A 14,866-nucleotide genomic window follows, 5' to 3' on the forward strand; every position below is an offset into this window, starting at 1 on the left:
CAGACCATGGACTAACATTCTCAGAGATAATAAACACCAGAGAAAAACATCCACACAGATACCTAATAGCCTTCCATAGATGGGCACAATCATTTGCATTCCTGCACAGACCAAGTAAACTACGTTTTCATTTTACAAATTTCTATACTAAGAGTTCATTATATCTTCTCACAAGATGGATGGTATGAAGTAATAAGAAATATATATTGGTCTCTGCTTCTGGTTCCTGACATAGAACTCCTAAAAGTCTTGTGAATAGCAGTGCTCAGAGAATCTTTTGTTCTAATATTTAGTCTTTGATCCTAGTTCCTGACACAAAGCTCCACAATTTTGTAAGTGACAGAGGAGTGTCTCACGCCAAGCTCCTAAATCCCTCGGAATTCCCTGGGTGATAAGATCATCTTTTATTCTAATGAGGTGACCTCTGGTGGGCTCCCAGATGGGGGAGGGTCACCAGAAAGACCAAGCCATAATTAGAAGTTCAGAATTTTCAGTCCCACCTCTCATTCTCCAGAAATGGAGTTTATAATCCATCATGTCTAAGTAATGACAACGCCACAAAAACAGTAGAGTCTGGTGAACTTCAGAATGGGTGAACGCATCTACATGGCCAGAGGGTACCACACTCCAACTCCACAAGGACAGAAGCTTCTACACTCAGGACACTTCCGGATCTCATCTTATGTATCTCTTCATCTGGCTCTTCATCTGTATCCTCTATCATCTCCTTTATTATATAATAAGATGGCAAATACAACTTTGTGTTTCCCTGAGTTCTGAGACCCATTTATCATACCTAAGGTGGGGGTTGTGAAACTCTGATTTCCAGGCAGTTAGTCAGAAGTCCTGCAGACAACCTGGGACTCATAACTGGTCTCATAACTGCCCACAAGCGGGCAGGCTTGTGGGACGGAGCTCTTGCCCTGTGGGACCCGATGCTAACTCCAGGTAGACAGAATCAGAACTGAATCTAATTGCAGGACGCTCAGCTGGTTGCAGAATTGGTTGGCGTGGGGAAAAGAGCCCACACTGTTGGTGACCAGAGGTATCACGAGTGAAGTATTTTGTGTGTGAGTAAAGGAGAAACAAAGGAATGGTTTTCCATACAGAGAGACTCTAGCTCTTTTCGGCAATTTTAGTTAACTTTCTCAGCTAACTCTCTTAATTTTCTCTTAAAAAAATAATTTCCCAATGTATTCAACACTGAACAGTCGGTATTTTTTAAGAATGAAGAACAAAAAATGTCTGTCTTGTGGTGACAAAAAAGAAATAAAATTCAGATTTGTATGAGTCACTCCAGAAATTAACCCACGAGTTCTCAACAGAAGCCTGCAGAGAAGAAACTGAGGAGAGAAAGTAAAGGGACCCAAGAGAAACCTCCAGAACTTTCAGCAGGGAAGACAAAAGAGACCATCTCAACAGCCCAGAATGGATGGAAAACAAACTTGACTGAAAGGAATCAAAAATTCGTTTCCGTGCTGGTGTGAGAGGCAATAACAAAGACTGGCGATGCTTGATAATTTTAGCAGTCAGCTCTGCTAACAAACACTTTGGCATAACAAGGTCATTTGTGCTGTTGTTAATGGAAAATGATAGCCTGACCACAGTCCCAATTTTTCCAACAATATTCAAAAGGGGAGACTAATTTTGGCCACCTGACTTCTATAACTGTTTTTATGTAATTCTTGCAAGTCCATGTGCAGAAGATGAGAGAATTTGTTCCCACACTCTTTCCTAAGACAGGCACTGTGAGGACCAAGAGGGGGTACTCATAGAGACTCAAATAAAAAATTAAAGACCACACTGGGAACACTGGATACACCGGTTTAACACGTGTACTTTTCTCATTAAAGAAGGTAACTACAGGTCCCGTTCCAACCGCAACTCCACTTGGGTACAAACACATGCCAGTAATTACAGTAGTTATAGTATTTCTCTGGAACAGGGACTGTTATTCAGATCATTGTGGAGACTCTTTTACAGCATCCCCAGAAAGTCAGGAGGCCAAACACAAGGTACCGGGCTAGTAGGCGAAACTACCACATCTCTCACGGATGGCCTCGACAAACTCTGTCAACTCCCTTCCTACCGCCTCAGACTCCATTACCACTCACAAGTTTCTGCCTCTTATGAAGGCTTCATCTGGTAAAAATCATTGACATTAGAATCTCAGACACACCAGCCTCAGTTGCAAGGCGTGATAATCATAATGACACTAACTTGTGGTAATTTAAAACCTTACTCCATAATCACTTTATCTTTCTCCCATTCTCAAAGGATTTTAGATGAAAACTGGCACTCTTCTGCTTTTTCCAGTCTCTAAGGCGAACAACATGAAGCAATTGTCCTCCAACTAGAGTTTAATTTCTCTTTTCCCTGCTTGCCAAAAATGCCACAGGGAAGGAATCAAAACAACTAAGCGTTTGCTTGAGTTTTTGCCAAGAAAACTTTCCCCCACTTCCTTGATCACACAAATTCTCTTAAAAAAAAAAAAAAAAAAAAGTCTTCCACGTGAAAACAGAAGTGGGTAGACCCATATTTTTGCCTTTTCCAAAGGCCGATTTTATAAGCACAGTCTAGTTGGGCCTACACATTGCTTCTCTCTATAACACACTAGGAACCTTTACCCAGGCTGCCATAAAGACCTCACAAGAAGATAACGTTTAAAGCAATGTTCAGGCAGCAGTAACAGAGGACCCAAAGGGATTGCTCTAAATTTTTCAACAGATTAAACTATGGAATACATCCAAGGGGGAAGAAAAAAAAAAAAAAAAGGAAATGAAAATACAATTATAGCTACTGTCAGTGCACCTGTGAAAACCAATCCTGCAGGTTTTAGCCAGTGGAGCTAAGGTTTTGAATTTTAAATAAAGATCCCTATGATCTGGCAAGTGACTTCACATGTCTCAACCTTCATCTCCTTAACTATTAAATACCTCACACCAATGCATTTCAGACGACTCTGATGATTAAACACCATGTGTCAACACAAAAACTGAGGTGTACGAACAAGAGAGAGAAAACAAGACAGCTTCAAATGAGTATGACTCACGAAAAATTTAATCACAAATTAAAATTCTACCAACTACAGGCCTTTTTTATTTAACATTTTATCACATATAATTCACTATCGGATACTGTGTGGGCTTCTGGCATTATCTCACATTACTCCTTCTGCCTGTAATTTCCATCTAAATATCTTGCTATGTGAAGCCATTTCCAACCTGCTAATCTCTCCAAATCTGCTAATCTTCCCCAACCTTCTGCAAGTTAAATACTTCTGTGTTCCCAAAGCATTTTGCTCATGTCATGATTCTAGATTTTATGGGTTAATGGGAGGGGTGTGTGCCCCAATACTTGCTGGAGAATGGACCCCTGGGGGCAGAAATCCTTTCAGGGTTCCACATACCCAGTATCTACCAGTGATTAGCCATAGTAGACAATAAATAAATGTGAATGAATGAATGAATGAATATATCAATAGTCCTGCTTTTTCACCCTCTAAAAGATGAAAGAGATCAAACATCTTCTAATGTGATTTCTATTTTTAATACAGATTACAAGAACATTAAGTGAGATTCTTCACGTGGAAACTTAGACACACTGTCAACCACTACACCTCTACATAATACTTACTGGCTGGAACGATGAAATCTCCATGTAACTCATAGGTCATAAGAGGCTCTGGAAGACTCCTGTATGAAAGGACAGCCCAGAATTACCAAACACATACAAACAGGTCACTGCTCTTTGTGTCCATTTTTTATAAAAGGTTATAAATGTCATGTGCATTTCTCAGTTAATGTATAGAACTTTCCCTAAGAAATTTTTTACATATCAGGGGCGCCTGGGTGGCTCAGTGGTTAAGCCGCTGCCTTCAGCTCAGGTCATGATCTCAGGGTCCTGGGATCGAGCCCCGCATCAGGCTCTCTGCTCAGCAGGGAGCCTGCTTCCTCCTCTCTCTCTGCCTGCCTGTTTGCCTGCTTGTGATCTCTCTCTTTGTCAAATAAATAAATAAAAATCTTTAAAAATAAAAAAAAAGAAATTTTTTACATATCAAATAGATACATACATCAAATGGATTATTTATTATCTGTACCAGGCACTAACAAAGTTTAACAGCTACAAATCCTTATCAGATTTAATCACATAATATTTCATATTTAATCTTGGAAAATACCTTTACAAACAACTGAAATTACATATAAAACTTCTTTCCACGTACAACTTATTTAAAGTCAAACATTCTGTCCAACCAAATATAAGCATATAGTTTTGAAAATCATCTCTAGGATATTAACTGAAGATGATGCTATTAAGAAAACATTAAAAGCTTTCGGAGAAAGACAACTATCATATGATCTCCCTAATATGAGGAAGTGGAGATGCAACGTGGGGTATTTGGGATGTAGGAAAAGAATAAATGAAACAGGATGGGATCTGGAGGGAGACAAACCCTAAGAGACTCTTAATCTCACAAAACAAACTGAGGGTTGCCAGGGGGAGAGGGGTTGGGAGAGGGTGGTGGGGTTATGGACACTGGGGAGGGTAGTGCTATGGTGAGTGCTGTGAAGTGTGTAAACCTGGCAATTCACACACCTGTACCCCTGGGGCTAATAATACGTTATATTTATTAAAAAATTAAAAAAAAAATTAAAAAAAGAAAACATTAAGAACTTTAAACAAAGATCATATCCTCTCCTCTTACAAATCTCTATTACAGAAATATGATGTCCATTTTTGACCTATGTGTACAAAACAAAAGAGATATGAAATATGTAACAATGTGAAAAATGCCCACATAATTTTAATCTTCTACCAACCAGATAACACAAATGGTAGTGCATTTTGTCCTGTGGTCAACAGAATGCTGCAGTTCAGTCAATCTGTATACATATCTTAAATTATAAAAAACCAGATCTCTGAACTCTGTAAAAACACTTAAAGAACACTTAGACAAGTATCAATCTGCACAGTCTTCCTGGAGGGCAATCTGGCAAGATATTAAAAATCTTTAAGAGATTTAAATCGTGTAACCCAGAAATCCCTCTTCAAATGCTTAAGAAAAAAGAAAAATCAAAGACATATACACACACAAAAATTTAAGACATATACAAAAGCCAAAAAAAAACAAAAAAAAGCAGGGATAAAGGAGTTCATTTTGTATTGCTAAGGAGGACAATTAATCAACAAGACAGGGGCGCCACGGTGGCTCATTGAGTTAAAACCTCTGCCTTCAGCTCAGATCATGATCCCAGGGTCCATGGATCAAGCCTTGCATCAGGCTCTCTGCTCACTGGGACGCCTGCTTCACCCTCTCTCTGTCTCTGCCTGCCTCTCTGACTACTTGTGATCTCTGTCAAATTAAAAAAAAAAAATCAAGGCATAACAATCGTGTTAATGTGTCTAATAATAACAAGAGTTTCAAAATACATAAAGCAATTACTGATGGAACTTTAAGAAGAAACAGGCAAATCCACATCTATGGCTGGAGATTTAAATACTTCTCCATTTGAATAACTGATATAACAAGTAGACAAAGAAATCAGGATACAGAAGATTTGAATAAAACTATCAACCAATTTTACCTAATTGATATGTCTCTCATCTAAATGATACTCCATCCAAAAGGAGCAGAAAAGACATTCTTTCCCAGTATACATGGAACATTTATCAAGATAAACCATATTTCAGACTGTCAAACAAATCTCAATCAATTTAAAAGAGTTTAATTGATACCAGCTATTTCACTGATTACAATAAAAATTGAATTAAAAATTAGTAACAGAAAGAGATCTGGGAAACCCCAAAGAAAGAAAAACTAGAAAGTATTTTGAACAAAATGGAAATGAAAACACAACATATCAGAATTTAAGGGATACTATTAGTAAAGCAGTATTTAGGGGTAAATTTGTATCATTCAACACCTATATAAGGAGACAGGTCTTAAACCAATGACTTTACTTTCAATCTTGGAGAGTCAGAAAAAAAAAAAAGAGGAAATTAAACCCTGAATAAGCAAAGGCAAATAAAATCAACAAGATTCAAATTAAACAAGATAAATAAAAGGATAATACATCATGACCAAGTTGGGTTTATCATACAAATGTGGTACTGTCTTAATATTAAAACAAAATGAATGCGATTCGCCACAGTAGCAAACTGAAATAGAAAAACTGTATGCTCATCTCAATAGAGAGTTCAGGAGGAAAGAGACAGCTCTTCCTATAAATGGTATTAGAATAATTGGGCACTCATATTCAAAAGCAAACTTGGATCTGTATCTCATATCTTAAATAAAGATGAACTCAAAACAGATCATAGATCTAAGAGTATAACCTAAAACTATAAAACTTCTAGAAGAAAATATAAAAGAAAACCTTTGTGACTTTGGATTAGGCAAAGACGTCTTGATACATCACCAAACAGACAATTAAAAAAAAAAAAAACTGATAAACTAGAACTTCATCAAAATTGATGCTCTTTGAAAGACACTATTGAGAGAAGGAAAAGACAAGTCACAGACTGAATAAAACATTTGCAAAGCACACATCTGAGGAAGAACTTGTATCCAAAATATGGTTAAAAATTACCAAAATATAATAAGGCAACAAATAGTTCAGTTTCTTTAACTGCATGAAAGAATACAAACATTTCACCCAAGAAGATGCAGAGATAGCATATATGCACATAGAAAAGTTTAAGATTATCGGTCATTGTGGAAGTGAAAATTCACAGCACATAAGATACCACTGTACACCTTCAGAATGGCTAAAACGAAGAAAATGGACCATATCAAGAGTTGACAATGATGCAGAGGAAATGGAACTCTTGCACATTAAGGGTGAGAATGCAAAAAAATATAACCATTTTGGGGGAAAAAAAAAGTTTGTCAGTTTCCCAAAATGTTAAACATACAACCAATATAGAAGTAGATAGACATTTCACTCCTAGGCTTGACCCAAGAGAAATATAAGCCTTAATCAAAGATGTGTACAGAAAGGATTTTGGCAGCTTTATTTGTAATAGCTAGAAGCTACAAACAACCCAAAGATCCCTCAAGAGGTGGATGGATTTTTAAAAAAATCTGTGGCAGATTTTTAAAATCTGGGTGGCTCAGTGGGCTCAAGTCGACTCTTGATTTCAGCTCAGGTCATGAACTCAGGGTCCTGATAGTGAGCTCCATATCAGGTTCCATGCGCAGTGGGGAGTTCGCTTGAGACTCTCCCCTGCTCTTCCTCTGCTTCTCTCCCCCACTCATGTGTACTCTCTCTCTCTCTCCAATAAATAAATCTTAAAAAAAAAAAAATCTGTGATGTATCCCTACAATGGAACACTGGTTAGCAACAAGAAGGAATGAACTACTGGCACATGCTACAGCCTAAATGAACCCTCTAATAATGCTAAATGAAAGAACCCAGATTTTTTTTTAAAGAAGATATATTTTTATTCCATTTATATGAAATTTTAAGGAATGCAAACTAATGTACAGTGACAGAAAACAGACCAGTTGTTGCCTAGGAATGAGGGAGGAAAAAGGGAAGGGTGGGAAAGAGGGATTCCTCAGGGGAAGGAGGCAACTTTGGGGGGTAGTGGTGAGGTTCACTATCTTGATTACAGAGTCTGCTTAACAGGTGTGTGCATGTGTCAAACTCACCACGATGTACACTATAAAATACACTGTTTACCAAGGTCAAATTCACTTCAGTAAAGCTGCTTAAAAAACAAATAAAACAGATGTAAAAATATATTTACACTCTCTGGGCTCAGACCTAGTTTAGGGCGACATGGCTAAACACACCAAGAATGTCCGAATTGTGGGCAAATAGGGGAAGTGTTATGGTGCCTCCCTCAGGAAGATGGTGAAGAAGACTGAGATAAGCCAGCACACCAAGTACACTTGCTCCTTCTGCGGCAAAAACCAAGATGAAAAGACGACCTGTGAGGATCTGGCATTGAGGCTCCTGCATGAAAACCGTCCCTGGTGGCGCCTAGACCTACAAGACCACTTCTGCCGTCACAGTAAAGTCGCCACCAGAAGACTGAAGGAGTTGAAAGACCAGTAGAAGCGCCGCCGTTTGAAACACTGCTAGCCTATAATAAATGGGTTAATTTATGTAACAAAATGATTTTGGCTTGTTAAATTTATTAATTAGATCTTTCCATTTATGTTGCATTAATTTTACGTTCCAGAGGACTTGGAAATTAAAAATCCTTCTAATTTTTGTTGGAAAAAAAAAATATATATATATATTTACAGGTCATATTCCCTACATACAACTTAGGATACCACTGCATATGCACATGCACGCGCGCGCACACATACACACACACTGACAACAACAGGCACATCAAATAAAACTTAAAGCCCTAGTGAAGAAAAGCTCTTTCTTATTTCCTCTCTCCCTCCCCTTCATCTCCTACACTCTCATTTAAAGAAGAAAAATAAAATCAATTAAACCATAGCCTAAATAAAAAGAAGTAAATCTTCAGGTTTTGTTTCAAAATATGTGAAAAATGGCAAGGAAGGAAAATGATGACTTGGCATAGAAGGCCAACTAAATAGTCCTGAAAAGAAAATGGGGGGTGGGGGGGTGATAACACTTAGAAAAGCCAGAGGGAGAATTTCTTTTCCAATAAAAATGAATTTGCATCAAAATACCTTATATGAGCTAGTTCTACCATTGTCATATGTCTGCTAGTCAATACAGCATATATAGCAAGTATTAAATATTGTTGACGGTAGGAAGGCAGTAATAAACATGACAAATTCTCCATACAAAATGTATCAAACCGAATCACTGTATCTCTCAACTTGCCATCCAACAGGTTTAAAGCTACCTCCCTTTGCCACCCTTTGGGATCTGTCTATGAATATAAATCATAATATTTATCTAAGCTGGCACTTTCTTCCCGAAAAGTTCCACTCCAATTTCCAGGCTTTAAAAGTTTCCTCTAGGTCATATCAGTTCACGAATAGCCTCACAAAACCGCTCATTTGTCCCCTCACAATGGGAAACCGTTGTGATGCGCACATTGCTGGAAATCAAAATTATGGTCTGAACAGGCAGGTCATCCATCACGGAGCTGGGACCCAGCCCTCTAAAACACAGGAAACTAAGGAATTTCTGTCTCAGGTCAGTAGAAGAAATACGAAGATGCCAAACATGTATCTGCTGCACATCTTTATCCTTCTCTTAGTGTTTTAGGGGTTTGGCTACTTCCCTTCTAACATCTCCAGTCTTCCAACCAATAAGATGGCTGGGTTATTTGCAGTGACAAGAATTCAAGAGCAACAGCTTTTTTTGGTGAGAAAAGCTATATTCAACTTTGTGCTAGGGTACCTGAGGTGACAAAGCTGGGATTCCAAACCACACAGGCTGGCTCCCACCATGCTCTTGACCATCACACCATATTACCTCCTGTGCTGAAAGAAATGCACGGGTGCAGGCCAGAACCAGATAGCCAAAATAAAATCTCCATCTTCTCCCCTTTGGTGCATCACCAGAGAAAGTATTACTTAAATCCTAATTACTGCATTTTTAGTTGCTAAAAATAACAAGGGGAAAGAACAGCAACCTAACTTTCAAAATCTCCCAAGGCATCTGCCATTTTATGATAATCACTTTATCACATTCAGGCAGACTGTGTATATTGTTAGGAGGGAAGTTATATAATAATAGCATCTCATAATGTTGTTCTGTAGGCAATGTTTGCTTCAAAGCAGAATTCAGAAGGATAAAGCAATGTAACTAGAGAAAAAGGCAGAAAAAGCAACATAAGACCAGGAACAGTAAGGGACTAGCTTCAGAAAGCATCAAGAACCAAAAAGAAATTTTATGTGCAGTGCTCAATAAAAAGATCCTCTAAGTTTATTAAACTACTTACCCCACCAGGAAAAAAGAACCATGTGGAACAGGGTAAAAAATAAAAGAAAGAGAAAGAAAGAAAAAGAAAAAGAAAAAAACACTCATACAATTTATTATAAAACAACTGGATTTTTGCCTTTAGTTCCCACCAATAACTGAGTCCCCTTGGTCAATCCCTTTAAGTGTTTTAGCCATGAATTTACCAAAGAATAAAACATGTTTAAAGCTACCTCCTGGAGTGCAGCACCCTTTGCTCGTCAAGTAACATGTGCAGCTCACTGTATTTTTATATCCCTCTCCCATCCTTTCCTTCATCCATCTCTTACAGGCTTTCTCAATCTCAGCACTACTAACATTCTGTACCTTTAGAGACAATGATAGGTTGCTTCCCACACTGTAGGATGTTTAGAAGCCCATCACTGGCCTCCCTGCTACTGCAGGCCAGTAGCACCCCCTTTCCAGCAATCATGGCAACCAACAATATTTCCAGACATTGCTATCTCCTAGGGGAAGCAAAATCTCCGCAGTCAAGAAGCCTCATATCCTGGTGACAGGTACAGCTCTAGATGCTGGAGATACTACAATGAACAAGACACATAAGATGCCTGTCCTCAGGAAGCTTACATTCTAATCCCCAGGTGGGAGCTAAGAAGATTCATTTTGTCGTAATTCTCATCCAAACGAGCTATTCACTATCAGTGGCAGATAGGGAGACATTAACACATAGATTAAGCATTAATTTTATCCCTTTATCAACTAGAGACAATAATAATGTACTTCACAGTTTAAGAAAAAAAATTTTAAGCAGTGGTTAAAAATAACCTATTTAAATAAAATACTCAAAAATAGGTAATACACATCTATCCATTGATAAATTTAAATCTCATTAAAAAGTGGAACAACCAGGGGCACTGGGGTGGCTCAGTTGGTTGGGGTGTCTGACTCTTGATTTTAGCTCAGGTCATGATCTCAGGATTGTGAGGTTAAGCCCCATGTTGGGCTCCATGTTCAGTGGGGAGTCTGCTTGAGATTCTCTCCTTGCCCCTCCCCATGCTAGCACTCTTTCTTGCTCTCTCCCTCTCTAAAATAAATAAATCAATCAGCGGGGGACAAAAAAGTGGGACAACCAGGTAACAGGCTTTCTAATATGTTACCACTATGATGTAGCCTTGGAATAAATCAATATCTTAAAAACATTCTCTGAATCTAATGAATTCTATAGATTTAACTGTTGACAAGAAATCTGACGGCTAGAGAAACACATTAAATGACACCAGGACACAATCTGCCATTTCTACTTAAAAAATGACCCAGGTTGGGACCTGGGGGACACAGTCAGTTCAACACCGGACTCTTGGTTTCAGCTCAGGTCAGGATCTCGAGGTTGTGAGACCAAGCGCTACACTGGGTTCCATTCTCAATGCGGTGTCTGCTCAAGACTCTCTCTCTCCCTTTCCTTCTGCCCCACCCCTCGCCCCCTCTCTAAAATAAATAAACAAAACCTTAAGAAAATAAGAATAAAAAAAAGAAAAAGGAGCCAGGTTTATAAAGAAACATATAACAATGCTGAGGGAGAAGAAAGCTGTGCAGAGGCAGGTGACTGTGCAGATTAAAAGTGACTTAAAACATACCAATCAAATGAAATGTGTTGACATTACTCAAACCTTGTAGGAATTTAAATAAATATGAAAAGACCTTTTGAAAAACAAAATCAGTAAAAAAATCAAACATGGACTCCGTACTGGATGATATTAATTCTGTTGGGTATGATCATGGTATTCTTTTTATCTTTTATATTGTCTTTTTTAAGTCCTTAGCTTTTTGTAGGCATATACTTACAAATATATGGGGACAGCAATATGACGTTTTAGAAAATCCTTTGATAACTATAGATGCAGGGTAATGGGGCCATGGGGATTCAGTATACTAATCTCCGTGGGTTACCGACTTGGAATTTTTCAAATGGAAGGATTGAGTAAAATATGAAATAGGGAATAGCAGTTCATTTCATGTGCTCATTCAAACCCAAATAAGAGATACCTGAAACACAATCCTATATGCTGGTGACCAAGAGTCAGTCCTGAGGGAGCACTGCCATGGGTCTGCCACACAAAGATCAAAGTCCCCCCGAGCACCACAGCAGAGGAATTACAGTCATGCTCTTTTTTCCATTCTTTTACTCACTTCTTTTTTTCCCCTCTCATGGTACTGTTCTTCATCTAATCTCAAGCTTTTTATCATTACATTCCTTTCTTTTTATAAAAAGGGTAATGACCTATAGAGATGCTGAACCCTTGTCTAACCCTGTCCTAAATATCTTCCATAATAAATATAAGACTTGAGCTTAACATCTCAAGTGAACTTTTTTTTGAATAACTTTATATTTACGTGTTATCGTTAGAAGCCTCTAAGTTCAATGGTTTAAATTTAAACGAACAAAAATCTTCAATTTTGCCTAAAAGATTAAACGAATTCAGGAAATAGCCTTCTTCCTCACTGTTTCCTAACACTTATCTCCTAAAACTCATGTCTACCATAGACATCATTTCAAAAATCAATTGTGTTGCAACTTACCTAACAACTGACGTGTAGCTACTACTTGGCACACTTTTGAAGACACAGATCCCACATGAATGTCCCCCTTTCTCCTCAGGTTTAACTCAATGACTGATCTCTCCAGGCAGAGTCTGCATCTGCCGTGTGATAGATGCCCAGGAGTGCATGCTTCCCTTCTGTCACTGACAGGAGCTTACCTCAAGTACTGTTTTAGGGCACTTGTTATTGTCTTCACTTCCCAATCTATGGAATTCTCCAGGTCCACCTCATTGCATGTTTTTACGTCTAGTGAACAAGCAAGCAAAACAAACAAACAAACAAACAAAACCAATAATTAGAAACCAGAACATTCAACACCCCCGCCCCCGCCCCCGAATGGCTCACAAAGTTTCCACTTTTAAATGGCCAAACCACAAATAATTAATTCTGGGATTTCTTATGAAAACACACACAGTTTTTTCTGGGTTAAGCTGGGTTCTATTATTAGGTGGCTCAGTTGGTTGAGCAGCTGCCTTTGGCTCGGGTCGTGATCCCGGCATCCTGGGATCGAGTCCTGCATCTGGCTCATTGCTCTGTGGGGAGCCTGCTTCTCCCTCTGCCTCTGCCTGCCATTCTGTCTGCCTGTGCTTGCTCTCTCTCCCTCTCTCTCTGACAAATAAATAAATCAAAAAAAAATCTTATTATTAGACATTCCTAAGCAACTTCAGAAGATCTGTCGTGGAAATCAAAGGATCAGGACAAGATGGAGCTGAGAGAAGGGAAGACCTGGAAGAGTGGGGCATTTCAGGATCCACAACTCAAAGCATACACAGCCATGATGACCGCGATGTGGACACTTATTACTATTATTAAAGACAATACTCAGCAGCCATGGCTTCGAGTGTGTGCACTGGCAGTGTCTATATATTTTACTGTGTCTCAGGTGGCATTACGGTCATCACACGTGTTATGACAAGGGAAACAGCACTGTTAACAGCAAAATGGCAACACGTCAGTGGGAAGAAAAGGACAGTAAGTTTGGTCCCATGCTTCTAAGCTCTGGACTCAACATTATTACCTTTCTGAAGATTAGCGCATGAGCCACCAAAATAACAATACAATGATACGCCCAGTAAAACTCAACTTTCACACGAACATCACAGTTAATACGCTCATCTAAGAAATACTTATCAGAAGCCTCTATGCAAAACTTCTGACATTCATTCTGAATGAAACCAGTTTTCTTTGTCCTAAAAGTGTTAATGATGTGCTTCTTCCAAATGCCCTTTCAGACAGCTAAAAAACTAGATAGAAAAAGATGTGGGGCTTAAACAAACAAACAAACAAATGGGAGGGGTAGGGAGGTAATAAAGTCTGAAAAGGAGAAAGTTAGCCGTAGTTGAAATAAAAGGAGAGAATGGTGCAAAAGGGAAAGGCCAGTACTCTGGGTAGGGTAATACCTTTAATCCTTCTAAGGCTGGACTACTGCACCCGGCTGTTGGCTTGTCATGGCGGGGGTGGGGTAGGGTGGCATGTTATCACAAACCCGGGCTTAAATCCCATCACCACCCCGAGTAGCTCTCTACATCACCCAAACCAAGTCAGTTCCAAACCTGTCTGAATTTCAGGTTTTCGTCTGCACCATGGAAATCAAGTAAACGCTCTCGCAGAACTCTGAAGAGCAGCAAAGCACATCAGGAATGTGTACAGACTCCCATAAATTGTTTAAATGAGTAGGCAATTACCACAGCTGAGTCACTAGAAGTATAAGCGTTCAGAGGTGGTTCCCACTCAAAGGGAGGGGGCAGCAAATGGGTTATGATGAGTGATATTAAACAATCAACAGAACTTGCCTGGTTTTCTACACTCCCATCATCCAAAGGAAAAAAATCAAACATTCCTGGAAGAGATTTTATTTCTCCCTCGCTCTGGAATGATGTTTCAACTAAGACCTAAGAAAATGAGTTGTTTCAGGCTCTTTTTTTCCCCCGCCCTTACACTGTATTTGTCTATATAGGGGAGGAAACGTCTTGTTAGTTATTTCCTCCTGAAAAGCACTGAAAGAAAAGCCTGTCAGAATGGGACCCCTGCGTTCAGGCAGACACGTCACTGATAAAGCTTGGGCTTGGGCAGGAGGAAGGATAGAAGGCGACTCAACGTTATTCTCAAACTTTCTGAAAACAAAGTAAAACCGGAAGTGATGATTCTTCCACAGCCATAACATCATACATAGGAAGTCAATTACTCCAAAGTCTGGAGAGTTTTTAAAGCACTTCAACAGTTCTTGATTACAGCGACTGACAGCAACGTGCAATAAACTACAACAATGGCAATTGACACTGATTACATTTTGATCAGTTCCTACAATTCAGAACTCATTTGTTACTGAGCTTGTCAGACAAGCCGCAGATACATTCAAGAAATCAAATTAAGCACCCTGATTAAAGGTGCAATCCTTTATA

The 14,866-nt window shown here is 38.9% G+C and overlaps 1 protein-coding gene and 1 pseudogene across 1 annotated transcript in view; one reads left to right on the plus strand and one right to left on the minus strand.

The window, feature by feature from the left end:
• The window catches only part of ARHGAP10 (Rho GTPase activating protein 10), a 324,116-nt gene that overhangs the window by 114,022 nt on the left and 195,228 nt on the right, over window positions 1-14,866 (minus strand). Inside the window, exons 15-16 of the mRNA XM_044224902.1 lie at window positions 12,623-12,710; window positions 3,637-3,695 (exon numbers count right to left, since the gene is read on the minus strand). Coding sequence (XP_044080837.1) covers window positions 3,637-3,695; window positions 12,623-12,710 — 147 coding nt within the window. The remainder of the gene's footprint in view (window positions 1-3,636; window positions 3,696-12,622; window positions 12,711-14,866) is intronic.
• Window positions 7,788-8,194, plus strand: LOC122889599 (annotated as a pseudogene).

This window comes from Neovison vison, chromosome 11 (assembly GCF_020171115.1).
Source record: "Neovison vison isolate M4711 chromosome 11, ASM_NN_V1, whole genome shotgun sequence".
Lineage (NCBI taxonomy): Eukaryota > Metazoa > Chordata > Mammalia > Carnivora > Mustelidae > Neogale > Neogale vison.